The 13,350-nt window shown below is 45.9% G+C and overlaps 1 protein-coding gene across 5 annotated transcripts in view; it reads right to left on the reverse strand.

Moving 5' to 3' along the window:
• Positions 1-13,350, reverse strand: part of JADE1 (jade family PHD finger 1) — a 61,955-nt gene that overhangs the window by 3,716 nt on the left and 44,889 nt on the right. For all 5 annotated transcript variants that reach the window (XM_049885333.1, XM_049885332.1, XM_049885331.1 and 2 more), the window contains 2 exons: positions 9,511-10,032; positions 2,920-3,037 (listed from right to left, as the gene is read on the reverse strand). In XM_049885333.1, coding sequence (XP_049741290.1) covers positions 2,920-3,037; positions 9,511-10,032 — 640 coding nt within the window. The remainder of the gene's footprint in view (positions 1-2,919; positions 3,038-9,510; positions 10,033-13,350) is intronic.

Raw genomic sequence — 13,350 nt, forward strand, 5'->3', positions numbered from 1 at the left:
ACACTGATACTTTTCTATTTCCCTTGTTTGTAATGCTGGTCATGACCCACCAAATTCATCTCACAACCCACTACTGAGTCATAACCTACAGCTTGAAAAACACTGGGTGAATTCAAGACAATGCAGTTCACCAGTAAGAGGCCCGTGTTTGTACAAGAGCCTTGAGAGCATCTACAAAGAACAGTTTCCATTTCCAGTTTTCTGTCTTCAACAAGGTATAAACCACCAGAGTATGAGACAGGGGCCCACCACTGAGAACTTACTGCTAAGCAGACAAGGACACTGCCACCAAACAGGACATTAACTAGTGACTCGGAACTTATAGCTGTCATGGCCATGGGTGAAGGCATTTTACCATCTGCTGATTTGGAAATGCCTGCTTTCTCAGTGGTCAAGTGTTAGGGTCGATCTTAACACCACAACTGAACACATTTCTCAATTACCTACCATAGGCAAAACAGAAAGGTAAGAGGGATTGATGTTTTCTGAAGTCTGATTTCTTTCTACTTGTCTTGGGATTCATGTCTCTGAAGGGCTTCTGATTCATGACCTCCCAGAAGCACTGTCTCCAAGAGAATGAACTCTCAGTCAGCTGAGTCTCTCTCATTCAGCAGAATGGCCCTGCTCATGCTCAGAATCACGTAACAGTTTAAATCATGGACCCCAAATGACACACATAAGTCATGGCCACCTGCTCGCTTCACCTGGAAGCATCTATCTCACAAGGCAGGAGCTTGACTTTGGGCATGAATAAGAACACAAGTGAATATCTAATAAACTGGAAAAAGAAAAAGAAGGGCATGCTAAAGGGTCTCAGCTCCACTCCCCATGGCATGCCACCAGAAGATGAATGTAGCTTTCAACCGACCATACCTAGTGTGGATCTTACCTCGCCGTGAAGGGAGGATTTGTTTTCCTTTTCTGGAACAGCAGTAGGACTTGTGAATGCAAAGCTACGTTACAGCTCTGTTCCACAAAACACTTCCCAACCTTGTTATGAAGCCCTTTCACTCACCCAAGTAAATACCTCTGCCATGAAATGTAACAAGCTGCCTGCAATATCCATGAAAAACAACCTTTAAGTGAAATCAGATGAAAATGCCCTTTACGGCTTTTTTTTTTTTTTTTTACAGGTAATCACTCATTACATAACAACGAGAGTCACAGAAAGCCTTGTGATGGCACAATATGCATTACTGATGCCAGCAACTGCAACATCTGCCCCCGCCACCTTCCTTCCCTGTGACTATTTGCATGAGGACACAAAGGCCTGGGATAAAACAGATTGCTCAAGTAGGAATACTGAAGACATGGAAGTTCACTTTAAATAATCTGAATCGAACTGCCTTTACATAGGAGACCCTACTTATAAAAAATGTTATTTTAACAAAATTCTAACTCACAAAAGAAGACCAGACTTATTGGCCTGACAGAGACTGGAGAAACCCCGGAAGTATGCCCTCTGGACATCCTTTTAGCTCAATAATCAAGTCATTCCTGAGGGTCACCCTTCAGCCAAAGATTAGACAGGCCCATAAAACAAAACGAGACTAAAAGGGCATGCCAAACCAGGGGCAAGGACTAGACGGCAGGAGGGGACAGGAAAGCTGGAACAGGGAACCCAAGGTCAAGAAGGGAGAGCTTTGACATGTCGTGGGGTTGTTAACCAATGTCATAAAACAGTATGTATACTGTTTAATGAGAAACTAGTTTGTTCTGTAAACCTTCATTTTAAAATACAATTTTTTAAAAAATGTTATTTTAAAGGAAAAGCTAAATCCCAAACTCCTGCTAGTGACATAAGCTTGATACATCTGGAAGACATTTAATCTGGGAGAGAATATATCAAGGATAATGTAAATTAATGCCAGTAAAACTATGTAACGCTTCAAGAATACCATCAAAAACTTGCTAAGCTTTTTTGTTTGTTCAGCTGACCAGTTTACCTCTAATCGCATATATATTCTTAGTTACTGATAATACGCCAGGATTTGGATTTCAACATAACAGGTTTTAACAACTTCTTTGTCATTTCTATATGCCATAATCATCTAGGTACAGAGAAACAAAAAGGCACAAAAGCAGAAAATATGCCAACCGTGAATGCAATGCAAGCCCTGAGAACACTGCGGCTATCACCGCAGAGGGCAGACCAGGGCAGAAGGCTCACGGTCCTCCACTCCCGCTCAGCCTCAGACCTGTTCCATGAGTCCATGATTCTGCCTGATCTACACTCCATGGATCTCCTTCTTAGAAATCCTTCTAATACCTGCTTTTTGGTACTTATTACCACAGAACGTTAGTGCTGACAGGCCCTTTAGAGGCCATCATTCCAGACCAAACCTCATTTAACAGACAAGCTAGGTCCCAAAGAAGTTAAACCACTTGCCCAACTTTGTCTGTATTCTCCAAGTCCACTGTAGATGTTATCTAAACACAGGCACGTGTCTTATAGTCTTAAGATATATTTACCATCTGTTACAGGCAAATCCAAACACTAGGTAACCTACAACTCTTTTTAGGTACCCCCTAAGGATATCAAGTACTTTGCCATACACAAATCACTATTTCATTTGAGCCTCACAACAGTTCCAGGTAGTAGCTTGAGATATCTCCATTTTACATGAGAGGAAACTGAGACTCAGAAAACTTGAGGTTTGTCTGTGTTTGGCCTGTAAATAGAGGACACAAGATTCAATCCGTATTTGGGGCCAAATTCATAGCTCTTCCCCCACACCATGATGCCTCAAATGCTTAAAAGATTTTCTTTAAATATGGAACGGCTGTGCTTTCCAGATTCTCCTACAGGATACATAAGAGAAAAAATAAATGATTTTTTTTCCTCTAACCAAGTGTTATGGACTCTACAGCATATGAACCCCTGCCCTATATTTTGACCTACAAGTGCTTAATGCATACCTGAAATTCTTTCTTGCTCCAAGAGCTTAGTGTAAAGATTGAATATCTGTTCCTGGACTTTGCACACAGATCGTTTAATCTTTTCCCTGCGGGTCACCATGTAAGTGAGGTTCCGAACCTAGAATGTAGAGAATAAAAATTCTAGGTAAGCATAACATTATAACGGTACTTTCCTTTTTTTAAAAAAAAAAAAAAAAAACCTGAGAGAAATTGGCCCTTCTAGGGCCTTGACAGACATTTGAAATCAAAATGTACTTCAAGAATTTTATTCAATCTCTAATCTCCTTTTGGGCAGCTAATAAAGATTCCACCATCTACCCCTCAACTTAGGCAGCAGCAACACAGAAGGGGGTTAGGTTGTGGAAGGAACACCTACAAAACCCCGGCCCCAGCATCAAACCCAGCCTTAGGCCCATCCCAGCAAACAGAAGGCCGCTGGTGTCCAAGTCAGGACTTGGTACCTCTTGCCAGAGGAATTTGCTTATCACCCTTCATCTTCTTCCCACTCACTCTATTGTCCAAAGTTTTAGAGCAGTTCAGACGCCACCTCTGCTTCACTTTTATCAAGCATCTTCTGAAGAGAGAACTAGGCAAGCACAGGGTTAAGGGCCATCAGAAGAGGAGCCACCTAAAGAAATGTCTCTGCTACAGTGCCAAATGGTCACCAAGAATCCAAGTAAACTTCTTTGCGGACTGGACACTGAACTCTCAGAAATGCCTGCAGCTAGTAAGTCACTGATGGCTAGGGTGCTTCCTTGCGGCTTTGACAGTGATTTGCTGTGTCAACATTTTGATGTCTGAAGAAATTATCACCACCCTCTTCCTGATTCATTTGTAAGTAACTGAAGACCCAAGTGCTAAGAGCTCCATATCCGATATACAACTACTGGGGTTCACATGTATATTCTTACTAACCATATTGATACTTAGATTCATTCCCCTTTTTAAAGCCACCTGTGATCAGTCACCACAGGAGCAAAATTGAAAGAATTAGTCAGTAAACCCCCTTAATCCTTTGGTTCCAATATCCTTCTCTATTGGCAAACCTGACTAGATTATGTGGGTCTGAAAATACAAATGCAACACACCAAAAAATCAAACCCAGACCCACTGCTGTCGAGTCGATTCTGACTCATAGTGACCCTATAAAACAGGGTAGAACTGCCCACAGAGTTTCCAAGGAGCGCCTGGTAGATTCGAACTGCCGACCTCTTGGTCAGTAGCTGTAGCACCTAACCACTACACCAGGGTTTCCATGCAACACACAGGATACACAAATAAACCTTTCCTCAGGAAGACGTGGATAAGATCTCCCAACTTATCTCAGTGGCAGGAGTTAAAAGTGACCAAGTATTCCTACTATCAAATGACCTAAACAACCAAAAACCAAGCCATTGAGTCAATTCTGACTCACAGTGACCCTGTAGGAGAGTAGAACGTCCCTGTGAGGTTTCCAGGCTGTAATCTTTATAGAAACAGACTGCCACATCTTTCTCCCGCTGAGTGGATGGTGGGTTCGAACTGCCCACCTTTCGGTTAGCAGCTGAGCACTTTAACCACTGCGCCACTGGGGGTCCTCAACCATGAGTGACGTAACTCAAAAAACCAAACCAAACCTGTTGCTGTTGAGTCGATTCAGACTCATGGTGACCCCATGTGTTACAGCGTAGAACTACAGAGGGTTTTCTTGGCTATAATCTTTATGGAAGGAGACTGCCAGGCCTTTCTTCCATGGCACTGCTGTGTGGGTTCAAACTACCAACCTTTAGGTTAGCAGTCAAGCACAAACCATTTGTGCCACCCAGGAGCCTCAATGACATGACTGCTCTCCTAAAAATCACATCCTCCTTATGCTTGGGCAGTCCCTTCCCCTGCCACCTTACTTTACAGGGAAGAGGTTCAAAAGTCACCAAACTTCTTTTGGTGCTGGGGTGGCACCAATCCATTTGTACAAGACTTTGCTTTTTTTTTTTTTTTTTTTTTTGCACATTGGCTTATATACAGACAACTCCCTTATGGTCTTCAGTCCTTTCTGAGCCCTGACATTTCAAGTTATTTTGCTCAAGTTGTGTTCAAGGCACTCTTGCTTGCAAGAGGACATAGGTACAAGAAAATGGGACACTGGCTTTCCCATCTGCATCACGGTATAATTTCCTGACTTAAATAGAAACGCCGAGTCAGGCTTCTCTGGACCTTGGCCGATTTAATGACTATTAGGATCTTCCTTTTATTTCTGCATAGATTTCTTATCTTACTAACACTTAAGAAAATATTGTTTTAAAATTAAAGCATTGAGAAGAAAATCGCACCCCCCATCTCAGGGTAAATGTTGTTTTGGGGTCATTCATGCTGGCTAAGGCATGTTCCTGTCTGACCCAGCCTCACCTCCCCGGGCCAGCAAGTAGACGGTCTTTTATAAAAGTCCTGACCAATCTGGGGGTGGAAGCGTGTTGCTCTAGCCCGCTGAGATTAAAGAGCTGAAGCTCAAATAGAGGAAGGGGCAGAACCTATGTCTGTTATCGCAGATTCAAAACTTTTGGAGAACAAACACAGGACGGTTTTTACATTAAGACAGGGAATCTGTCTGCCTGGAAGTAGTAATGGAAACACATTCCCTGACATCCTAGGTACACAGGCTACTCTCATACTCATGTCAGATATAAAGCAGGGAGAGATGCATCTCTCCCACTTGAAATTTCCATAAAAACAGGGAAATCAGAGAACCTGAAATTTGTATCTTATTCAAATTTAATTGTGATAGCTGCAAACACTCTTCCCACCCGTCAAAGACTTGACTTGCTGTCCAGTCGATTCCGACTCATAGCGATCTTTCAGAACAGAGGAGAACTGCCCCGTAGTTTCCAAGGAGCAACCGGTGGATTCAAACTGCCAACCTGTAGGTTAGCAGCTGTAGCACTTAACCACTATGCCTCCAGGGTTTCCAAAGGCTTGACTGCGAAGTGGAAAAATCCCACTTCTATTCCCCAAGCTCTCTGATGAGAAATGTCTAAACATAAGCCAAAAAAGCTAAGGTCTTGGTTCATTTTCAATCGGAACAAATCAGCCCCTGAATAATCCAGGGCTAGCTGACCACACTGCAGAATACTGAGTACACCCTAAACCCTAAGCCTTATCTCCCACACTGAAGCTGAAAAAACTCCCCTTAGGGCACACCTTTCATCCCCAGGCTCTGTTATGCAGAGATGAACCAAGGCTTCACTCTCCTCAAAACACATCTTGTCCTGTCCTGTGCACTGCTCAACCCAGCTTCCTCCCAGGGCTTCAAACCAGATAGCTCAGGTTCGAACCCCTGCTGATAATTTGCATTTCTAGCAAGTCCACGGTTAAGTTATACATAAGAATCACCTGGGGGTCTTGTTAAACTGTAGATTCAGTATACCTGGGGTAGAAATGCAAATTCTCAGCAGAGAACTTGTTAGAAATGCAAATTCTCAGCAGGGGTTCTGACAGAACGGGCAGGTTGGAAGCCCTGCTTCCTCCCAGCCTTCATCTTCTGCCAGCTGCCAGCAAGAATGTACCCAAAACAGCCAATTCATGGGTGTGTTCTCAGCCAGGCTAAACCTGAGTCACATTTTCCCCTAAAACAGTGGTTCCCAAACTTGAGCAGGCATCAGAAACACCAGGGAAGCTTTAAAACAGATAGCTGGCTCCCCGACCTCCCACCAGAGTGCCCAGACCCACAGAGGGGTCCAAGAACTTGCATTTCTAATAAGTTCCCAGGGAATACTGACGCTGCTGGTCCGGGATCACACTTCGAATATAACGGCCCTAAGGAATCCAGAGTGGTATCAAGTTTTCTTGAATCCCAGAGACCGCTTGCAACATTGGAGCATAAAGTGCCTTTTTTCTTCCCCAGGGGAGGACTGTAATCTCTATCAGATTATCTAAGGTGACCATTGCACTGAGTGGTGAGTAGGACAGCCCTCCAGGACTAGGTCCCTTTCCATATCACTAGCCAGAAGCTGCAGAGGTAGCATGCCTTTGTCTGAGCAAGTGCTCATGTGCAGAACTCATGTCCATTGCCTCTTTCAGAAGACAATGTTCAGGGGAAGAATATCCCATCAGAGAGTGAAGTGGTGGCCCTGGGAACTCGATGTGGCCAGCACCACATCAGCAACCATGTCTTCTCCAAGTACCGGCTTCCCAAGCCCTCCCGGAACCACGCCTGTCATCTAACTTTCTGATCCAGGACTGGTGTCCAGGTGTGCAAGGCCCCAGAGTGTGTATTTGCAGGAAGGAGCAATTACCATAATCATTCACCAGAGCTGTCTGCATTTCTACTGAAGGCTACTCATTTGTTAGTTTAGAAATGACCACATGCCTTGATTACAGTCATGTGTTAACTGATTCTGCGTACCTGCCATGAAATGCTATTGTGTGAATTAGGAAGAACTCTAACTTACTTGAGAAAAGAAATTAGTAGTATTATTGTCCCCCCCAGCCCTGATGAGATTTTGGGCTGATATATTTATTGTTTATAATTACAAAGAACTGTGCAACCTCTCTGGGGTATGGCAAACATTTCCATTTTTTTAAGCCTCCACCATCACATGCCTCATGGCTGCGTTTTCGGAAAACGTATTTTTTCACTATAATAAGCTTGTTTTAAACTGCCCTGAATTCCCTAAAACCTCTTAGGCTCTTTAATAAATTAAATGTAAGTAATGCCACACACACACACACAAATCCTATTTATTCCCTGTTTCTCGTACATCGGTGGTATCATTTCTACTTAAAAAACAACAGTGATGATTCCAAAAACTGTTTAGAAATTGCAAGTGTGTTATTCTGAGTAACTTAAGCACAGAAAAGAGTTAGTACACCACAAGCATTTTCTACACTTTTATTTTGTGGTGATTGTTGAGACAAACACAGTCCAAACATTAGACTTCTCGTCCTCCCCTCCCGAGGACTATCTGACTCCATAGCTCATGCACCCCAATTACAGCCGTTGCTGGGTTGGGATAATGGCTTCTCACCAGGATTCCAATTTATCCTGATCCCTTTCTCATTTCTTAACAAAAATGCCACACATACATGTGGTTGAGAGGCAAGGTCTTCTTTACACTCACCACCAGGGGGCGGATGGGAGCACAAAACCTCAAAAGCCCTTCCAATGGACGCCGTCTCAGCCTGAAGCGCCCACCTTCCCTGAGTCTTAACCTGGTGCACTCAGGTCACATCCTGAAGGGTCTCTAGTGAGCACTTAAAAATACTTCCAATTTTACGCCACTCTAACAGGGAGAGACAGGTCTCTGTGAGATCTGCATCTTTTGGTTCAATGCTTCTCCCACTTTATTCTTTGCCCACACTCTCATTTCAAATTACCCATGAGTCAGATCCTCTCCCAGGCAGGTGAATCACTCCCTGCTAACAAGTTAGGTGCTTGAGGGAGATGCGTTAACTGTCTCAGGCCACTTGGGTGCTTTTCAGTGCAGGCTGCTTCAGGCCAGAGAGCCTCAGTCCCACCTCCTATGCACTAATGAATTTGATCCAGGGGAGCTAAAGGAGTTAACGCAGGAGGTGCTGGAAGGTGGCATCCCCAATTAGCAGGCCTCAGTCAGAAGCTACCTGCAGGGAGCAAGAGGCCCTCGGGGCAAGCCAGCCTACTCCTAATTACTCCTGTAGCAGGAAGGGAGGTCCAGCTGACTCAAGGTAATGCAGACTGGGGGAGGCACAAAGCAGCAAACCGCTGAAGGAAGTGCCATCAGCTGAAGCTCTGGCAGCCAAAAGCCACTACATTCAGCAATCCAGTAGTGTGATAAACAACAGATCTGTGGTGTGCCGAGCATTCCTGGGGCTCCTCAGACAACCTTGATGGCCCTGTGCACCGGGAATCCTACCCCACACCCGCACACAGACATACACCACACACACACACAGACACACACACATAGTCTACACACAGCCTCAGTAATGACTTAGCACCTCACTGCCAGGAGTGTCTTCTGTAACAGATCTGCGTGTGTAAGAAAGCTGAGCACACACCTCCGCACCATGTCCTGCTCTGCTCTGTGACAGCACTGGGAATGCCCCGGGAAGGAGCCAAGACACTAAAGGGGGCAGGGGCGGGCAGAACTCTGTGCTCCATGATGAGCCCAGTGCCAGCACCTAGAAAGTAGTCCCCAGGTTGAACAAGAGATTTTCCTACCTCTGTCCCCCACAAATCAAATCCATTCTGACTTTCTAACTCAGTTTGGAGATAATTCTGAGCCAATCTCTTGGGCTTTTTCCTAGGGCTCAGTTCCCTCTAGCTCTAGGAAGCAAGTTGGGAGGGAGGAGGAGGGGAGACACATCCTGTTTGACTTGCAGAACAGTAAGGATTAATGGGAAAATGTTAAAAGAAAAAAAACACCCCACAGAGAAGCTCCCCCTGTGGCAATCTTGCACGTAAGTACAATGCGTTTACCAGCCCATAATCATATGTAACCGACACAACCTCATGCTGCGGGTATGTACAAGGGTCTGAGAATAAATGAAACTGGCTATCATTTCTTGCTCTGGGCAAGCGTTCGACTCTTTGCAATCTTCTTCGCTAGGTCACTACAAGGTGTCAGTGTCAATCATTACCCTCTCCAGGTCCTGCCGCAGGTGCGTGAACAGCTGCAGCCTCCTAAACAAGACATCCTGCTCCCGCTTGGCTAGATTGTCCTCTTCGTCTTTCTTTGGAGTGATCAAGGGCTTGTTGAAGTTGACCTTCCTCTTCAGCTTCCAGTACTGGTACAGGAAATCCACCACCTCCTCAGGCAGCCGCAGGGCCCTGGCAACATCGAGCAGGTTGACGAAGGTGTAGAACTCATCTTCCAGCTGCTGCAGCTTCTGCTTCCGCACACTCACCCGGTGGGCCTCCTCCCGGTTCTGCTCCAAGCTGGTGAAGGGCTCCAGTGGATTCCGGGGGGAACGCTCAGGGGCTCCGTTCTCCTGAGAGGCCCCCTCGCCCAGGCTCTCCTCGGGCTTCCTATGGGAGCTGTGCTTTGGGCAGTAGGACTTGAACTTAACTTCATCATTCTCTGCCAGGATGGTCTTCATCTCCAGGCCCCGATCGAAAGCACAGGTCACGTGGAAGGCCGTGCGGCAGTTCTTCACGGAACACTGGCAGAGAACAAGAGATAAGACCGTTACGGAGAGACAAGGACTGAGGCCCCTTGATGCCAGCCATTCCACACACAGATACAAAGAGCCGTACTTCAGGTGTTCGCTAGGAACGACAGTGTACATGGTCTGACCCTGGTAGATCAAGCCATATTCTAAGTCAGGTTTGGGATTTAAGGGAGCTCTTTAGTTCAAAGGTTTCATAAACCAAACACAGCCTTGTTAGAAAAGTGCCCACATTCAAATTCCCTCTTGGAGCAGAAACAATTATCCTAGCGGCTCATTTGGCACTCGGGTTATACACAGAAGGACATGGGATCTGTGTGCAGACTATAACAGTGGCAACAATTTGATTTTTCTTGTGGATTTGAGCTCTTTTGGTGTTTATATAAAAAGCTTGAGTAAGACTCTCCTTGTGAAAAATGACTAGTCAATGTTTTAAAAGGAACATAAGTCTTCATTCTTAGCCCCTAGCCAAGAAGAGGAAAACCCTGGTGGCGCAGCGGTTAAGTGCTACGGCTGCTAACCAAAAAATCAGCAGGGTGAAGCCCCAAACAGGTAGGAGAATGGTACATTTCCTGGAAGTAGCACCAGGGGCTGAAGGCTGGGGAGGGTGAATAAAAAGCCCCAGGTGAAGAGTGGAAAAGAAGGGCAGACGAGATGAATCAAGCCCAGGAAGGGCAGTGAGGAAGCTCTGCTGAGGCTCTGGGCGTGGGGACCTTGCGCTCCACGCCCAGCAGGTGTGCTGGCCGCTCAGGTGTCATTTTGGGCTGCCTGAGGAGTGGGAGCAAAACATGAGGGACCCGCTTCTGGTGGTAGCCAGAGGTCACCTGGAGGCCAGACATCATAAAGCTGTGCTCCCCCCTCGCTAACCCCCTCCTCCCTCCCCCTACTTAACCAGAGCTGGAACTGAGTGCCTTTGATGCAGACTACAAGCCAGAGGCCTGGCTGGGAGAAGTGATTAGCTTCCCCGCTATGATCTTGCTGAGGGAATCCCTGCAAGGAGGCTCCTTGTGGCGACTGAAGCCAGTCCCTTAAAAGCAGCACTGTATTGTGTGAAGCCAAGTGGTCCCCTGGGCACGCCAGGGCTGCCACTGCCCAGAGGAGCACAATCCAGTGGCCCCAGGCCAACTACAAAGCTTAATTAAACTCACTGGACAGACCCAGAATGGCATAACCACAAATGGCAGAAGGCGGAGTTGGGGCCTTTTCCCCGGTCGTGTTCCCATCTAGGAGGTAATGCTCTATCAGCATGATGTCTTCCATTACTATGAGGTCTCTCTTTCAGTCAGAAGTACAGAAAAATCCTACTCCCTCCACCAAGTCCCCTAACAAACACACCTGAAGCACATTAACAAATGCAAATCTCTAACTTTATCTATAAATAACCTCAATCCCCCAAAATGTGTGAAATCGGCTTTGGTGGCAGAACACACATCCACACCTGGCCACTATCAGTAAAACACCAAGTGACCCTCCCTTTCAGCACGCAGTCCAGTGGGAAGGAAAAGTGGGAGCAGACACTATCTGTGTATGGCTTCAACTACACTTCACCCAGGCGCTCTAACCTTAAAGAGAAATGAGCTGTAGCAGAATATTTATACAGGACTTTGTAAAGGCGCCAAGTGGGCTTCCTCTGGGTTTTCCTATTCAGGTTGACTCAGCAAACAGATGTTAGAGAAACGTAAACCAGAGCCTACACAGCTGCAGACATTTCAGAGAGGAATTCTTTAATAAAATCAATCCATTCTGTAAAGATAGAGAAATCATCAGCCTGCCTGGCCTCGTCTCCTTCGAATTAATGTTCTTGGAAAAAGGGGTCATTAGATCATCTCTCTTCACAAGAGAGACAAAGATCCCATTCACCTCTCTTTGAAACATCAATTAAGGACCAGGGTTGACTTGCTGAGGAACGGGAATAAATTTGATCCTTAGGAGAACATCAGGTAACTTGGAGGAAAATAATTTCCACTTTCCTTGGTTTGTCACAGCTTGTCTCTGGCAAGCGTACACACGTGTCCAAGCACACACACATACATACACCACAAATGCCTTTTTTTATTTCCAAGCTGTATGTGAGGATCTCCTCCGTTCTCCTTCCCCAATCCAACTCTCACACCAAAGCAGAGGTTTTGGTCATGTTGGAGTTCTAAAGAAATTCCAATCACACAAAAAACCCTCCACTCTTCAAGTATCCCCTACCAAATCCCCCAGCTGCTCTCATGACCCATCCTCTGAACACTTGCTACATTCTAGATTCTTAGAGACTGGTCCAAGCAATAACAAAGAATACAGCGTGTAAAGAAATGAAAAAAAAAAAAAAAATTTTTTTTTAAACGCCAGTCAGTGGATACCTAACTAAAAGACTGAGCTTGCCAAATGCAGTGACTTCCTTAAAGCCCATGACTGGCACTGACCATGCTGGTGGAGTTTGTGACTACGCTTAGCTGCTGTGTCTCCTGCATCAAGAGAGAAGCCACCCCAAGTCAGTGCCTCAGCTCTCAGAAAGGGACGAGGAAGCTAGCGCAGACCCCGTGTGGCCCGGCCCTGTACCTCCCAGAGGAAGGTAGGGCCAAGGCGAGCAACGCCCAACCTGTGGAGAGGAGTAAGCAGCATTTCAGGCCTTTCGAATCGTAACTGTCTAACGGCAGGAAGGTGAGGTCCAGAAATTAACTTCTTGGGTAGAGTTTTAGACAACATGAAAGAATAAACAGAGAGCCATCTACATCCCCTCCTCAGTTCTGCCTCACGACCTTCTGAACATCTCTGTATCTGGACTTAGAAAATGCCTGCAAAATTTTTACACAGATGTTTGCTCTCTTTTTCTTTCTTTTTCACTCTCTCTGGTACTCTCACTCGCTCTCTGTCACATATGATGCCATTAAGAATCAGATGTTCAGATAATACCGTAGCACCTCGTTTCTGCCCCTCTACCCAGTGGAAGCTCCAAGAAGTAGTTCATGTCTTACCAAACGTAAAAGCATCGCATGCCAAGCTGATTACCAGCAGGTGCGTACCTTAGGCACGAACACACCCCATGCACACACCTGGGGAACCAGCAGCCTCAGGAGGCAACCAGATGTAGATCTGCAGCCACACACCTGTAACACCCAGGTGAAAGGAGGACCAACCCTCAAGTCCCACGTCAAGGAGTGTGCCTGTAAGGTTCTGTTCTCCCAGAAGGCCCCTGCTATAGAACGATGCTGTGATGCCAGGCTTAGGGCAGAAGGGGAAGAACTGGGGACAAACTGGAACTGCCTCAAAGCTCAGGCAGACTTATGGATTACCCTGTGTCTACTACAGCTTGGGCTCTCGTTA

The sequence above is a fragment of the Elephas maximus genome, chromosome 5 (assembly GCF_024166365.1).
Source record: "Elephas maximus indicus isolate mEleMax1 chromosome 5, mEleMax1 primary haplotype, whole genome shotgun sequence".
Lineage (NCBI taxonomy): Eukaryota > Metazoa > Chordata > Mammalia > Proboscidea > Elephantidae > Elephas > Elephas maximus.